Source organism: Vitis vinifera, chromosome 18 (genome assembly GCF_030704535.1).
Source record: "Vitis vinifera cultivar Pinot Noir 40024 chromosome 18, ASM3070453v1".
Classification (NCBI taxonomy): Eukaryota; Viridiplantae; Streptophyta; class Magnoliopsida; order Vitales; family Vitaceae; genus Vitis; species Vitis vinifera.
The window spans coordinates 30,128,521-30,146,499 of NC_081822.1; the positions used below are offsets into that span (position 1 = coordinate 30,128,521).

At 28.2% G+C, this 17,979-nt stretch overlaps 2 protein-coding genes across 8 annotated transcripts in view; one reads left to right on the forward strand and one right to left on the reverse strand.

Annotated features, from left to right (window-relative positions):
- LOC100244294 (uncharacterized) overlaps positions 1-6,646 on the forward strand; it is a 63,389-nt gene extending 56,743 nt beyond the window's left edge. The window contains exons 7-9 of one of the 7 annotated variants that reach the window (XM_010667109.2): positions 220-361; positions 2,717-2,878; positions 6,574-6,646. In XM_010667109.2, the coding sequence (XP_010665411.1) occupies positions 220-361; positions 2,717-2,877 (303 nt within the window). In that variant the 3' untranslated portion in view covers position 2,878; positions 6,574-6,646. The other 6 variants (XM_010667110.2, XM_002264689.5, XM_059734635.1 and 3 more) reach the window with 6 other exon arrangements.
- A 4,564-nt stretch (positions 6,647-11,210) lies between these two features.
- Positions 11,211-14,379, reverse strand: LOC100854974 (receptor-like protein 9DC3). Its single transcript, XM_019216284.2, has 2 exons — positions 13,736-14,379; positions 11,211-12,145 (listed from the first exon to the last, which is right to left on the reverse strand). Exons 1-2 carry the CDS (start codon positions 14,340-14,342, stop codon positions 11,331-11,333), a joined length of 1,422 nt encoding a protein of 473 aa, XP_019071829.1. The 5' UTR covers positions 14,343-14,379; the 3' UTR covers positions 11,211-11,330.
- Between the last annotated feature and the right edge of the window lie 3,600 nt (positions 14,380-17,979).

Here is a 17,979-nt window from a genome sequence, read left to right on the forward strand (position 1 = left end):
AAGCTCATTTATGCTTTGTCAATTTGTGTAATTTCGCTTGATAGAATTTATTGACTACTTTTGCTCATTTATGTTGTGTCAATGGTTGACATGATATATTGTTCAGCTATTAGCTAACAGTTTAACTTTTCAGTGAAATTAGTAGTTTACGACTAGTATAATATCTGGATGGTTAATTATTCACTTGTAAATTTTTATTGATTTATCTTGTGTCAACAGGCTCCTAAGGAGGAATTGTTGCAAACATGTATTGCCAAGTCCTTAATGTGGGCAGAAAAGGAGCCTTCTGTGGATTGTGATGAAGCTTTTGTTCCATCATTGGCTGAACGAATATCCTTTGCAGCACTTCAACCTGTAACAGGTAAATGTGTCTGTGATCCTTTCCTCTTTTCTATTGCTATAGAAATTCACCTGAGTTCTATGTCAAGCCATATCTTTGTTAGATCCTTAAAAATGATATTGCTTCTCACTGCCTTGACTAAAGCTTTTTCATCCTTTTTCTGCCTTCAATTCAAACCAAATTATGTGTCTGGTGCACTTTACTGAAACCAAGTTAGAAAGCAAGGGGATGGACCCTTTTGCATAAGGAGAGTAGAATTTTTATGATGCCAAAAATATGGAATAGAAAAAGAAAGAAAATACAAGACTTATTCTTATATGGGGAACAACCTAAACTATTGATGAATCCATAAGAGAATGCATCATGCCTATCAAACAACCCCGAACCAAAATTTGCATGCCTAAAAAACCCTTCTTTGAACTTTGGACTGTCAGGCTCAATCCCCTCAATAGTTCTCCTATCTTTGCCTTTCCAGATGTGCTAGGTTACTTAGATTTACTGTGACCAACTTACCATACAGAATTTGGCGTTTCTAGTGAACCTCTTATACAGTTTTTTTTTTTTTTTTTTCTATTGCATCATTGTGTAAAATTGGACTGCAAATGTAGTTTCTCCTTGTCTCAATATCTGTATCGTAGAGTTGAATTAGAATCTGAATTGTGTTGCAAGAGGTGACTGAGTCAAATCCGTACTGTAGTTAGGTTCTATTTGTGCAGGCTGAACTGCAGAATCTTCAAATTTGTTTAATTGGGTATCCAAAAGATGGAATGTAGCAACTTTCTTGCTAGCCTTCTGGTATGAAGTTAATAAGCCTCCATAACAAGTGGGTCGCCTTGTGACTGCTCATAAGACCACTCAAAGCTTGTTTTCTTGTGGACAGAAACTTCCTTGAACTGCATTGAGATGGTAAGAAGAGACCAGTTAAAATAAGTACAAGAAAACTAGACGAAAAAAAAAAATGTTACATGATTAAAGAGACGCTGGAGCCATAGATACAAACAGTCTGTGGAAGCCTCACTCTTTAACTACAAGAGAAACTTAGAAGATAGTAAGTTGCAAGATTAAAGAAAGTTGGGGGCTAAAGAGAGAAACTTCCTCTGTTTGCTTCTGTCACTGCAAACCTGTGTCAGTTTGCTTCTATTGTTTCCTGTTTCTTTAAAGGAAACAAATTTTGACAAAAACGAGGTTAAAGAGAGAAACTTCCTCTGATTGAGTGTATTCCTAGCTCCACATTCATTTTAGTTTGTTGCTTATTTTCTTTTTCCTCTATCTTTGTTTATGGTATTGGAGCCAAGAGAACTCCACTCAACCACAAGCCACAAACTCACAATAAAAGAGGACAGTTCCAATTAATTAAGACTGCACAAAGGCCACCAAGCCTTATGACCAATAGAAAGAATAACTCCCCTTTTAGCATTCTGGTAGTCAAAATTAGTCATGAGCAGGATCGGATTTCAGAAAAGACAGAGGAAAAGAGGAAAAAGCAATAGCAATGGCTCCTAACCAGCAGTGTTAAACTGCAATAGAGAAGAGAACTGAAGAAAAACCATACTGAATAATTTCCAAATTGCTTGCAAAACTGACCCACCTAGCATTGAACTGTGGGTTTAAAACTTGCTGAAGTGGGGCAGGTTGGAAATTTGCAGGCAAACTGATTTAATTTTCCTTTTGACTATGAAAAATAAGGAGCTTTAGCTAACCCACATTTAAAAACTCTCTGAAGTTCACACCCCAAAGCCTACGTATCTATATATATGTGTGTGCTGCAGATTTGCTTCACTCCACATGTATGACACATTTGGTAGACAACTTTTTCTGCTACTTCCACTGAAATTACTAGTTACTAAGTATGGCTTCATTCTGGTATCAAAGTGTCTTTTTTCCTAGCATGAGAATTAAGGGATCTTCTAGGAACAGAATATTGGTTTTCTAGGGACAAGAACACTGTCTGGCAAATGTCTTTGATGCCAAATATCTTCTAGGAACAACCTCACATCAGCATGGCCCTGCAAGGCTGCAATGCTGGTTTCATTCATGTCCAACACACATGTTTTTGTGCATTTGGCATGGCGTGAAAGTATTAAATTGTCGATGTTCTAATGGGATAATAGCAATGTCCTGTTGTGGATTGGCTGTGGTTATCAGTGAGAATCACAGGCACCAGCAACCTCAGAAATTCCATTCTGATCTTAGTGTATTGAAGCTCAGTTTTCTCATTATATTCCTTGCATTTCTGTCACGTCCAATAAAGAAATCAGTATAAAAAAAATGAAAGGATAAGCATTTCACACTTGCAAGATTGTTGTTATTAGGCTTCAATAGTTCACTACTGTCAAAATTCATGCCTGATATAGTGCTCAAAATTTACTTTGAAAGGATCAACTCAATCAGAATTGCTGGAGTTGCAGAGAGAGAAGTTAAGAGCCATGGATGTCAGAGAAACACTAGAAAGGATAGATGATTCTTTACAACTCGTTAGAAAGTCCATTTCCATGGTTGTAGCCAAGCTCGCCATTCAATCACTGGAGGTTCAGTAAGGTATGGACCTTTTACTTATAGCTTCTAGTCTCATGTTCCGATGAAAAAATTGTCAAATTTTCTTTTAATTTATATGGCTACCTGTATATTAGTAGTATATATGTTAAAACTGCATACTGTCTGGATTTTCATCCTGGGAGATAATGCTTGGAATAACTTTTGTCTAAGACTCAACTCTCAATAATTGTTCATTTGAATGGACAGCACAACATGAAAAAAGAAAGGGTCCAGCTACAGTATCAAAAAGGGTATTCATCAAAACCTGTGACTAATTGGGTCATCTTAAGTGTGCATTTATGTCCTATTGCTTTATTTCCATCGTTTTGTACATTGGTCTTATTGATCTATACTTTAATCTCATTTTTTGTACCTTGATCCCATTCTTTGTACCTTCACCTGACACCCTAAATTTTTTCATACGCTTTTATCAATAAAAATTAGGAGTTTGGTGTTTAACTCTTAAAAACTAAAAGTATCATGAAAAGAAAAAATTAGTATGGGTTCTCAAGTTAAGAAAAATAAGACATAATGAAAATCATTTAAAAATTCACATATTTTCAAATTCCATATTCTTTATATAAAAAGGAATGAAAAGAAATGTATTCAAAGAAATTTATGAAAAAAAGTTAAATGAGCTTAATTTCATCTTATTTTTCTTTTCTTTTCCTTCTAAAAGTTAGATAAATGTTTGCCTAAAACTTTATGTAATTTGTACTCGATAAATGAGTGGACATCTTATCTGCCTCTGCCCAAATAGACTTTCTTTAATTTAGCAAATTAAATAATTATAAAAGAATAAAAAAAAAACTACTTGGATTTAATGTTCATGATATCTATATTTTGAACAAAATTTTGTTTGGGAACTTGAACATTAAAAAAAAAATATTAACCTCTTCATAGAGAAGCGATGCACTCTTGTATAATTTAAAACTTTAAAGTATTTTCATAGTTTTAATTGTTTTTTAGAATACTTTATAAAAACAACTTCTAAAAACACTTAATATTTATTCCGAAAAAATATCACAAAGTTGTTTTTAATAAAAAAAAAATTAAGTTGAAAAATGTCCAACAACTTTCTCACTCTAAATCTCAAATAAGAGAAACATGTTATAAATCTACGGCAAGGGAAGAAGCATTGGAAAGACTAGACCATACTAAAGTCAAGAGGCATTCGGGAAGTGACTAGTCGCTTCTAGCGAAGCTTCTTGAAGGCCAACCACTACTTAGAGAGATCCATATACTAGTCATGAGCGATAGTGAAGCCTGGAGAGGTGGAAACAGTAGCTTCTAGGGCGAAGTTGAGTTGATACGATAGGTAGGTGAAGGGAGCAAGACCAAGCCGAGCCACTATTGGAGTGGTGAAGGAGGCCTACTATACATATGCTGGATTAGTAATCAGTGAAATACCAAAAAAAAAGTAAAAAAATAAATGCCATTGAACTATTGATTATTGAAGAACCTTTCATGGTCAAACCCGTAGGACTCTCCATGGGGGCCCAAACCTTGGGGTGGTGATTGCCCTGCAACAACCGACATTTGGTAAATTTAGGGGATCATTAGTGATAGGATTCAAATCCATGATCATGTGTCACTTATTGGGACCACATTTCCTAATATTTGTCTTGATCAATTGGATTACTTTGGCTGGTAGTTTTGAAAGTATATATTTTATAACATATAACATGAGTTTAAAACTTTTTAAAGACAAAATTACTCAAATTAATCAAAAATGAAAAGTTGAATGCCAACATGAAAATTGAAATTTTATTTCATTTCATTAAGCTAACTTATTTGAAAATATATTATATTTTAGGACTTCAAACACATTATATTTATAAAAATGATTTAAAATTTATGAAAAAAATATATTTATATCAGAATTAACTCACTTAAATTATATTATATTCATTCAAGTTGGTTAAAATTATTCAAATTTTTATTAATCAGCCTATATTTATCTATCTTTCTCCATTTATTTGAAAACAAATTAAAACATACCAATGAAATTGTTGATTTTATTGAAAGATGTTTTGTTGTTTTTTAATTAAAAATTAAATAATTCAAAATTTTTAAATAAGATTTCATATAAAATATTTATTTGGAAAATCATTTTATAAGATATATTTTTATGAGGTCTCTTTGGCCTACGATTTTTTTCAATTAAATAATATAAATATGAATTTTGAGATTAAATACACTTTGACCTTTAGCTATAATTTTTTTAATTAAGTGATATAAGCACGAATTTTGAGGTTAAATACATTTTAGCCCTCTACCTTTAACATGGTTTACACTTTACCTCTATATTATTCAAAACTTAATACGTTATTCCCAAACTTTTTAATGAACAACACTTTGTTCCCAAATTAGTTAAAAAGTCGATGAACAATTTGTTAAATGAAGAAACAAAATTGAAATGTAAAGAAAAACACAAATTATCTGAATTTAAATTGTTACACTTCATATTAATATACAAAAATAATGAATGATCAAGTGAACATCTTTAAGATAAAAAAAAATTCAAAACTAACAATTGTCATATTTTGAAAGAGTTTGGAAAATTCTATCAATAAGTTATTGATTCAAAGTTGGTTCTAACTAAGTCCAAACTAGTGTTTGAACCAAAATACAAAAAATAATAATATCTTTTATGGTTTTACGAAGAGTTTATAATTAAGGGTAAAGTTTTGATCTTTAATAAGTTTAGAAAGACAAAGTATTGGATTTTAAATGTGAGAGGACAAAGATTAAGAAAATAGTGTATTTTGTTCTAAATATTTTTAAAGTGGTTTTTTTCCAAGTTGATAGTCCATTGTACTTAAGTGGGATTATATGATCTCTTCTTGAATAAATATATTTGTACATTATTTTGGTACAAACTAATAGTTTGAGCTCTATGATATTTACCCTTAGAACTAGAAATAGTTTGAGTTCTTTTCTTAAAAACTTTGGTTTTTTGTTTCCTATTTATTTGTTTTGAAGAATTAAATTAGATTCATTTACATTTTTTGAGAAACATTTTTCATACTTACATTTATTTGAAAGCATTTTGCATACTTATTACTAAGGAGTGCACAAACAATCAAGGATGTTAATAAGAAATTTAAAACCATATTAAAGTTAAACATTATGGATCAAACTACATTTTTTTTCATTATATTTTAAATGTTATTTTAATGTTTGATGTTAGATACCAAAAGAAAATTTCTAATATTTGGTATTAGAGCATAGTTAGTAATTTGTAAGTTTAATCTTTTTGGTTAGTTTTGGATATGAAAAAAAAATGCATAACTTGAAGTCATAGAAAAATCTCTTGAATATTGTAATATGTATAGAATAATTTCTTGAATATGGAAAATAAAAAATGATAGTTTGGTGTTATGCAGAAATCTATTAAATATAAAAATAAAATAAAATAACAAAAATCCTAATTTGTTGTTATGGAAAAATCATATTATTATAACTTGACATTATGAATAAATTATTTATTTTCATAACTTGAAAATTATGGTAATATTTGGTTCTCGGAAAATATAAAGAAAATAAATAGGGAAAGAAAATAAAGATGAAAATAGAAGAAAAGAAAAAATAAAGAAAAATTTTAAAAATTAAAATTAAAAAATTATTTTTATATACCGCTTTAAAAGTCAACCAACTTATTTCAAATGATATTGTTCAAAATTTCCTTTGATAAGATCAATTCAATCATAATTGCTGAAGTTGGAGAGAGAGAAGTTAAGAGCCATGGATGTCAGAGAAAGATGATTCTTTAAGAAAAGTTAAAAAGTCTTTCTCCATGATTGCAGCCAAGCTCACTAGTCAATCATTGAAGGTGTAGTAAGGTATGAACATTTTACTTTTAGCTTCTAGTCTCATATTTCAATGAGAAAATTGTCAATTCTTCTTTAATTTGATAATATCCATGGAAGCAAGGTTGAACAAATATACATATATGGCTACCCCTTGTATATTATGAGTAGTAGTATGTTAAAACCAAGAATGAAAATATCGGTAATCACAAATATATCGATACTTCGATTTTACGAATATATCAGATATATCGGATATATCGGAGGTATATCGGCGGATATTTTGAAAAAAAATATCGATAAGTTTAAAATTGTTAAAAACTCATGAAAATGTAAACAAAGCCTCATAATAATATAATTAGAAGTATAATAGACATTTTAAAGTTATTTTATTGAAAATTTTGATATATGTATAACATGATTTATCATATTTGATAATAATATCATATGCATCTATAAAACTATAAATTTTATAAGTGTACATTTATTATTAAATTACACCTAATATTATGATATTTGATTATAATATGTCTAATTTTAAAATATATATTAATATTAAAATATGATCCATTTAATTCAATTGTATTAAACAATATAAAATAAATTATTATATATATAATTTTTTAATATTTAATTAATTATTAATGATATTAAAAACATTATGAAGAAAATTATATAATTTTTATATTTTTGGTAATTAATTAAAAGATTTTGCATTTAATTATAAAATAATTATAATTAATTTGCTCTTTAAAATATTCTTTAAATATTTTCTTTATATAATGAATTTAAGTATATATAAATTTAGTGCACATTATATATCAAATGGCAAGTTAGCCCAGATGGCAAATGGGTGAACCTCAAACCTTTTGGATAACCCCAAACCTTTTGGTTTGGGGTTCAAATCCCCTCGGAAGCAAAATGGGAGGCGCACCGACACTGTAGCACATTGATTTCACTGTAGTGCATTTGACTTCCGCTGGCTTGTGTTGACCATGCGATATATTGGAAAAAATCGTCGATTTCTCTAGATTTATCCCGAAATATCAGCGGATCGATATTTCTCCATGAAATATTGTGTCAATACCCTTCGCGACATTTTCTTCCTTGGTTAAAACTACATACTCTCTGAATTTTCATCTTGGGAGATAATGTTTAGAAGAGAGACATTGTCATTAATAGTTCATTTGATTAGACAACATGTCATATCAGGAAAGAAAAACTACTAGCTTGATTTAGATGACAGAAAGTGTTAGGAGATGGAAAAATAGTAATTTTGTTTTATTTATGATAAAAAATATGAAAGATAAATAAAATATAGACAATGTTTGGTTTCTCGAGAGTTTGAGGGAAAATGTGACAAAAAAAAAATAGAAGGAAAGAATAGGTAAAAGAAAACAAAAAATAAATTTTTTCATATTTTATTTCAAACTCATTTTACTTATTTAATTTTTCTATATAAAGATTAGATAATTTAAAAGTATAGAAGTTTCTTACCAATTTTAATTATATTTGAGTTTCTTTGATTTTTTTTATAGTAAAATTATATGAGAAAATTATTTTCTTGATTATTATTTTTTTCTTTTCTTAGTACTTTTAGGGAATCAAATATGGTCATAATGAAAATCATTTATAAATTTAGGTATTTTTTATAAAAAATTTAGGGTTTTAACTTAGGTGAGTTGATTGGGTTGATAGCTAATCGGAGCTCAACTCAAATAAACAAATACTCAACTCAAGTTCAATTTAACCCAACCTCTAAATCAAGGTATTCAACCCAAACCCAACTCAACCCAACCTCATTTTTCTATACTGGGGTTAAATTCTAATTGGTTGGGTTAAACTCGGATTGATCGGGTAAAACTTTAGTTGGTCATTACATTATTCAAAATCAATCTATAGTGTTCTTCCAAAAAAACCTTCTTTATGCAAAAATTTAAAAGTATTAGGTAAAACTCTGTCTATGCACATATGTGTAATGTAAAATTCTTTAAAATATTCTTTATCTTTTCAATTTTGTCTTCAAATACTCTATGAAAAAATATATGCAAACACTTCAAATTTATTCTAAATAACATGTGTTGAAAACAAATTCTCTTAGAAAATGTCCAACAAGACAAAGGATTCTCATTCTAAGTCTTAACAATTTTTTATTAAGGATTTTAGTACAAAATTAATATTGAGAAAAAGAAAAAAAAAACTAATACATTATAAGTAATTTTTTTAATAAGGTTTATGAGTTTCATTATAAAAATCATTATCAATAAAAATACACCCATTATATAATGTTAATTCATTAGCATGTTGTATTAATATAAAAACTAATATAGAAGGATAAAACAACACTTCTAAGATTGTGTTGTAGCATATAATTATAACAATTACATATTGAACTTACCATATAATAACAAGTGAATTAAAAGTACGATGCATTACAATACTAATTAATTTCGATCAACTTTAAAAATAATTGATACTAATTTTTTACTATAATATTTTTATTATATTTTGAAGTAAAACAATTCATGGAGTCTGTATAATAATAATAAAAATGATAACTTTCTTTTTTTAATTATAGAAATTAAATAATAATTTTACAAATTATTATATTATATATTATTAGTATAATTAGTGGATAAGTTATACATATAATATTTTTTATATTTGCAAAATAATCATAATTAATGAAACAATAATGTGTAAATTAATAATTATATATATTATTATTACTATTATTATTTGGTGGGTTATATATAATAATAATTATTTTTTAAATAATAATAAATGGGAAAAGGAAAAAGTAGAGAAAAGTATAATAATTTTTATATACCGAATGGAATTTTTTTCGTTAAGTATATTAGGATATAGATTTTGTATCGTTTTTATTTATTTATTTTTATTACTTATTATAATTATCTTATAAATAATTTATTAGCATTATTTAAAATATTTATTTGGATATACCTTATATAAACATCATCAAGTTTTAGTAAATAATCATATTTTACTTTCAATTTCTAATATCTCCTTTTAAAATCCCGATTGTTCTTCAAACCTTGGGTTTTTAGGGTCTTCTTCAATTAAACCCTCCCAATTTCCAACCTTCAACTATTTCGAAGTCTTCTCCATGTCGATCTGATCCAATAATCCCAACTCTCCTTCTAATTAAACCCTCCCAATTTCTTGGAACATTGCAACATTATGAAATCACCCGGTCTCAAATCTATTATATTATAAATAAAATAAAAATAGTGAAGGATCAAAGATGATAAATTACTAAATTATAAATTAATAAATTAATAAAAATACTCAAAGATGATAATAGGTATTTAAGAATTATTTATGAAGGATTAGCAGGTATTTAAGAATTAGAATTTTGATCTTAAGATTAGTAGCTTCAATTAAGAATTAAATTCCTAGATTGGTATAAACCTAGATAAAGAGGATGACGGTTTATATTTTATTATTATTTTTAAGTAATAATATATTTCATAATAATGAAATTATTTAAAATATAGGTATTACAAAATTAGTATATTTTGTGTAATAATAGAATATATAACAATAATTATTAATTATTGTGGATATATTATTTATAAATAATTAATATTATAAATGAATTATTTTTATATATTATTTAAAAATAGTAACATTCATAGAAGTTTAAATTATGTTAATGTGCATATTCATGCCATATAAAAATAAGTATTGTTTTATATTAAATTGGATATTGATTAAAAATTTATTTTGGTCTCTATCTTGAATTTAATATTTTTAGTCGGTTTATCAAGTAATGTCAAAGTGACATGAGTTAGAAATGTATTAAATAAACTTTAAAGTTAAATGTTAATTATTTGTTGTAAGAAGAACTAATGAATATAAATGTAAATTGGTTTTTATTTTTTAAAAATAAATAATTAAATTAATTCAAAGATAAAATTCTTTAATTAATATCTAATTTAATATAAAATAAACCATCTCTAAGTTAATTTGATTAATTATTGTTAAAAATAAAAATTAATTTACACTTATATTCTTTGGTTTTTTTTTTTATGAAAAGTAATAAAAATGTTAATTTTTATAACTTATTTAATATGTTTCTTGCTTATTTCACATTCTTAAAATAATATTTTTAATTGGTTTAAGAAGTAATGTCAAAGTGAAATGAGTTAGAAAGGTATAAAATAAACTATAAAAATTAAAATTGTTATTTTTTATCATAAAAAACCAAAGAATATAAGTGTAAATTCGTTTTTATTTTTGAAAATAAATAATTAAATTAATTTAAAGATAGTATTCTTTTATTAAGATCTAATTAATATAAAATAATATTTATTTTTATATGGTTTGAATATATGCACTTACAAGAATTCTAACTTGAGAATAAAAATATAAATATTATTATTTATAAATAGGATATAAAAATAATTAATTTATAATATTATTATTATTTATAAATAATATATCCACAAGAGGCCCTAATGACTATTGTGCTATTAAGAAACAAAAAAAGTGCTCACTATTTCAAATTTATAAATAAGATTACACTTATATAATCACAATGTAGATTATTTGTTAACACGATAATGTAAAAAACAACTTATATTACATAGCAAATGATAATACAATGCAACTGGAATGACTTAGTTTCTTCTTGCTCTTCGCCTACGAGTGCTCCTTTTAGACCTTCTACTCTTATTGTGCAAATTCTCTTCAATAATACGGACAAACCATTCAGGTTTCCCAGTTAAGAAAATGAAACACCCAAGAGACAACCCGATTACCAATCCACATCCATATCCCATCAATGTGATTTTCCAATCAAATCCACTTTCAAACTCTGCATCCGCTTCTTTTGAAGGTTCTAGTGTTTCATCAGTTGTACATTTCTTCGACAATGGAAATCCACATAGCCCTGAGTTCCCGTTGTATGAATCATTTCCAAATGTCTCAAACTGATTTCCTCGAGGTATAAATCCAGTGAGATGGTTTTGGGAAAGATTCAAAACTTCAAGAAATGTTAAACTTGTCAATTCTTGAGGAATTCTCCCAATGAGCTTGTTTGAAGAGAGGTCCAATGATTCAAGCAACTTCAAATTCCCAAAAGATGATGGGATATGTCCAACAAGGTTGTTGTGAGACAAATTGAGCTCTCGAAGTGAATTAAGATTTCCAATAGACTCTGGAATCTCTCCTTGGAATTTATTGCTTGATAAATCAATTGTTGTGAAAGTATTCAAGATTTTCACAAGTTCAATCTCCAACCCCTTGATTGTCACCATTATGGAATCTTGATAATAATGGTCCCCCATATATTTTCTTGTCATCTTGCCTTCATCTACATTCATTATTGCTTTCAAACTTCTCAAATACATTTCAGGCAAGTCACCCTCGAAATCATTGCGAGCAAGATCAATGATTCTTAGGCTCATGAATGGGGATTTGATTTTGGAAAACCCTATATGACCATGGAAACTATTAGAGCGCAAAACAAGAACTTGCAACTTTGGAAGAGTTTCCAACCAATGGGGAAATGTATCATTTATCTTGTTATTTCCAAGGTCTAGAACTTCAAGTTCTCTACAAATGATCAAAGATCTGGGTACTAGGCCTTCCAATTGATTACCATTGAAGTCAAGATTCCTGATAACATTGCCCTTCAAAAATGTTTGAGGAATAGTGCCATGAAATCGATTCCCTTGTAAATTCAAAACAGAAAGATCTTTGCTAAAATTCCCCAAACAATGTGGAAGTCTGCCACTCAAATTGTTATTAGATAAATCAAGAACTCCGATGGAATGCACTTTGCAAATCGATGGTGAGATTTCTCCACTCAATTTGTTATTGGAGATTGCAAAGAAAAATGTAGAATATGGGGGAGTTGGAAGTGGTCCTTGCAGCAAGTTGGAACGAAGATCCAGAATTTGTATTTTTTTCCATGGAAGCAGCTCAAACCCACTTATCAAGTTATAGGAGAGATTCAAGGATTTCAGTGTATCTTTTCCCATATTCCATGTCCATTTTCCACTTATCTTATTGTTTGAAAGGTCTAGACCCACAATGTTGGGTAAAATGGAGTTGGAACTACTAGAGGTGGTCAAGGAGAGCATGTTGTTTGAAAGATCAAGCCAAGCAAGATTTCTAAGTTTTACAAATGTGCTTGTCTCTAAAATGCCACTCAAGTTATTTGAAGAAAGATAAAGAGATCTAAGGTTTATAAGCTTAAATATTGAACTTGGAATTGACCCATATAACTGATTCATACTTAAATTAATTGCCTCCAATGAAGCAATTTGGATTTCACCAATATGACCAGTAAGTTTATTATGACTAAGACTTAAAGAAACTAATGATGGTAGAGTGTACAACCAAGATGGTATTGTCCCGTTGAACAAGTTATACCCTAAATTGACAAATGATAGACTTGAAAACCCATTTACATGAGAAAAAATGACACCTTCTAGCTGATTATTAGAGATGTCTAAGTACTTAAGGTTGGTTAGATTTCCAATTGATGGTGGAAGCTGACCACTGAAATTGTTACTAGAAAGGACTAATGAAATTAAATTTCTAAGGTTATTAAAAACATTTGGAATATTACCACTAAAATGATTCCCATTGAGGTACAAAGAAGTGATTTGTGTAAGGTTCTCTAATGAAGCAGGGATGGACCCTGAGAACTCGCAAAAGGTGAGATCCAAAGTCTGTAAAGACTTTAGATTGCCAATTGAAGTAGGGATGGACCTTGACAATTTGCAATTGTGGAGATCCAAAGTCTGTAAAAACTTTAGATTTCCCATTGAAGCTGGAAGCTCTCCACTGAAATTTGTGTTTGATAAATCCAACTCCATAAGGGAATTGTTCTCACTGAATCGTGGGAAGTTTCCACTTAGATCACCATTTCCCCATAAGTTGAGAAGCTCGAGTTTTGGAAGATGAATGCCATGGTCAGGGAATCTCCCATGTAATCCACACAAAGAGAGATCTAATGATATTAAAGAAGACTGATTTAGCAAGGAATCAGGAAAAACTGAAGAGATGGAAATACCTCCAAGGTGAAGCTTCTGCAACTTGGTTAAATTTTGAACCAGAGAATTGAAGCCATGCGAGGCAAATTTTGCTCCATAATTCCTAGACAAATCAAGTGAGACCAAGGTGGAGAGGTGGGAGATTTCTGGTGCAATTTTTCCAGAAAATTCAGAGGAGGAGAGGTTGAGATGCGTCAAGGTTGAGAACCGGCCAAACCCAGCCGAAATAGAGGATCCATTGAAGTCATTAAAAGCAAGGTTGAGCCTTCGCAGGTGAGGAAAGAGGAAGAGGGTACTATTGGAATGGATGGTGCCATAGAGCCAGCTACAACTAAGGTCCAGCCCAATTACATGGCCTGTCACCTTATCACATGTCACTCCATCCCATGAGCAGCAATCACTACCCTTCTTCCAAGACTCTGTTTTGGGATAAGCCATGACACCATAGTAATCGCATCCCCAAAAACTGGAATTGTCAATAACGGAAAAGGATTTCTTAAGTTGGAGTAGAGCAAGGGTTTGGTGATGAGGGCATAGTTTGGTGGAATTAGAGAAAGAGAAAGAAGAGAAAAAGAGCTGAGAGCATGAGATGAAGAAAATAAAATAGAGGGGGAGTTTAGACATCATTCTTCCCAAAAGGAATTAGGAATTAAGAGAGGGAGGAGGGAGGTAAGATGAGAGAAATGGTGTCTGAGTATTCTCTTATTTATATGCAAATGATTCACTGTAACTTTAGCCCACTCTTCTTCACTATGGAAATTTCCAACTCAAATAGGGGAACAAAGAAGACTTTTCTTGTTGAACTTTCTCCTTACGGAAAAACCAAAATGATAACGTTGGTCTTTTGGTTTAAATTTTAATAATTTTTTTCATAAAACAAATTTTAAATTTCATATCTCACATGTTAATCCTACCTAACAAACATAACCTAATTGTATACAAAAATTTCATAAATGATGACTATACATAAACAAAGAACATAAAAAGATAACATATGAATTATTTTAAGTTTCAAAAAGGATATTCAATCTTAATCAAGAACGAAAATATCAAGATATATTGACATAGCGTTGGTGAGCAATAAAAGAAAATGATAAAAAGAAATGAGGAAAATTTTCTTTTATTATCTTTCAAGAATTTTTTTTCTTATACTCTTTATTTTTCATAAAATAGGATACAAATTATTAGCTACTAAATATGAATTTAAGTTGAGTTTGATGACTTTTCTTAATCTTCATGAAATCACTTTAACAAATCTTAAGATGCTTTGATATTTCTAATAAATAAGAATAGGAATATAAATAAATTAGAATATCAAAAGAAGAAATGAATCATAATTCTAATAAAGTTAGATTTTCATTAATCAAGTGACGCTAATAAATGAAAAATTTGTTTGTAGCTTTCTCTAATTAACAAAGTTTCCATTCATAAACCAAATTTTTGTTACGGGTCAAATTTTGACAAAGGGATCATCCCTTCATTTCCTTCCAAATATCTTCCTTTTATTTTCATCTTTTGTTTTTAAGACCGGCTAATTTTCCTTTAATTTCTCTTTTACTTTCTTCATTTTGTTCTCATTCTTCTAGATTACGTGTCATACAATGAAAACTATATAAATTTTAAAATGAAACTATCACTTGTTTTACACTTGGTACATACACCATTTTTTCTTCAACATTTCTAGATCATTAATAGATTAAAATGATACTAATTTGTTTTGAAATTGACTAAGTAAAATATAGTTCAAAATAAATGATTTGATGAGGGTCATGAGACACATCTCTTGACTTTGACTTCTATGAGTCAATAGAATGACGGTACTATTTAGGAGTTTGCAACATGGTTATTCTTAAAGCATTTTTTAACATTTTTTTTTAAATTCATAAATCATCCTCCAAAATCATCTATTGAGTCTTTGAAATAATTAACAAAAAAGAGAAAATTTACATCACAAGATTCTTTTCATATTAGCTTTATTATGGTCTTCTCCACTTCTTTTCATATTAGATTTGCATCACTCTCTAGGAGTTTACAACACGGTGCTTTTTAAAGTATATTTTAACAAAAAAAAAAAAAACTGAAATTATATTGAGTGTTAGAAATAATTAACAAAAAAGGGGAAATTTACATCACAAGATTTTTTTCATATTAACTTTATTATGGTCTTCTCCACTTCTTTTCATGTTAGCTTTACATCACTATCTAGGAGTTTACAACATGTTCTTCCTCAATTATATTTTAACCAAAAAAAAAATCATAAATCATCCTCTGAAATTATATTGAGTGTTTGGAATAATTAACAAAAAAGGGAAAATTTACATCACAAGATTCTTTTCATATTAGCTTTATTATGGTCTTCTCCACTTCTTTTCATATTAGCTTTGCATCACTCTCTAGGAGTTTACAACACGGTGCTTTTTAAAGTATATTTTAACAAAAAAAAAAAAATCATAAATCATCCTTTGAAATTATATTGAGTGTTTGAAATAATTAACAAAAAAGGAGAAAATTTACATCACAAGATTCTTTTCATATTAACTTTATTATGGTCTTCTCCACTTATTTTCATGTTAGCTTTACATCACTATCTAGGAGTTTACAACACGATTCTTCCTAAATTATATTGAGTGTTTGAAATAATTAACAAAAAAGAGAAAATTTACATCACAAGATTCTTTTCATATTAGCTTTATTATGGTCTTCTCCACTTCTTTTTATGTTAGTTTTACATCACTATCTAGGAGTTTACAACACGGTTATTCCTAGAGTATATTTTAACAAAAGAAATTAAGATGGAGTTTACTTTATGTTTAATATGTTTTTTATTCTAAAAATTATTTTGATAAGTTTAAAAATTGTGTTTACTTTTTAGAATTTTTAGAATGTTTTCAAATTAGAAATCTCTCCATAACGAATATTAGGGTTTTACACATTTTATTGAAAAGTTGTGGGCTTTGATGAACCCTAAGAGAAAATAATCTTTCATTAAAAGCAAAAACTATAGTAATTCATCAAAAGTTTTAGCCTCCATCTCTCATACTTTTAAAGATTTGTCTTGAAAGTATAGTCAATTTTAATAAAGATTAGAGATTTTGCCATAAAATATTGATAAGGGCTTTCAAAAATCCACTAAGGAGTACAAAAAAGTGCTACGTAGGTGCGTTGGATCAAATAAAACTATATATTGGCTTAGGTTATTTGATTAAAAAGGTAATTGAAAACCTCAATTTGGTAATTTAACCCTTTATCTTTTTTGGCCTTATATTAACAAAAATGCATTTACTTTTTTCTTGTAAAAATAATTCATTCTTTTAAAATTATATATAAATACTTGAAATGATAAAAGACATTCATGTCAAAAATAGGTTATTTTTCTCTTTTTTTCATTTCTTTTGAATTTAATAATAACTAATGGTGAAATAAAGTAATTTCACTTCTAAGTTTTTTTTTAATAGAATTTTTTGTTGGATTGTGAAACTTAAATCAATATTATTACACTTTGCTCAGAATATCGAGTTTACCCTTATTATATATTTAACCCTTTTATATTTAAGGTTTTGTTTTTTAGAGCGTGTGGTTGTAATTAAAAGGTTTTTTTCCAACAGCGTGTAATGTATTTTGTGGATGTAAGAATCCCATTAATCATCGAATCATGTTAAAAATTTTATTTTTTTCTTTATTTTCTACTCATGTGTATACGTGGTTTGATTAATATTTTCACTAGTATTACTAAATATTATATAAATTAATTGTGTAAAAGTTGAAAAATAAAACCGACTTTTGGATAAAGAAAGTATTAAAATAATTAAAAATAAAACAAAAATAAATTCAACTTGAGTTCTTTGTTTTGGCACAAATAAAAATAATTTTTTAATTCAAATTATTTAAAAATTCATATATTTTCAAAATTTTCAATTTTTGTCAGAGATAAGATGAAAGAGAAATAAATGTTAAGAAGCATGTGAAAAGAAACTACTAATTAAAAACTTATTTATTGTTATCAACTTTTTATTTATTTATTTATTTATTTATGTTTCTTCTCTCCTGTACTTTGAAAATTTCCAAAATCCTAATCAAAATCCTTATAATTTTTTTTTATCTGATTTGATTGTCTATAAAAAAAAAAAAAAAAAAAGTTGAATATGTAAAGCTTGTTTGGCTTGTTTTTAAAAAAATTTAACATCATTTGGCTGTTGTTATCTGAAAACAATTTTTAAAAACAAAGTGAAATAAAGAATAATTTTTAAAGAACAAGTATAAGTTG

Bases quoted from the DNA above. Each gene is read 5' to 3' on its own strand.
- LOC100854974 (XM_019216284.2), bottom strand. From the start codon at position 14,342: ATGATGTCTAAACTCCCCCTCTATTTTATTTTCTTCATCTCATGCTCT. The intron at 12,146-13,735 runs GTATTTCCATCT...ATGGTCATATAG, and splicing joins GCAGAAGCTTCACCTTGGAG to GGTTTTCCAAAATCAAATCC.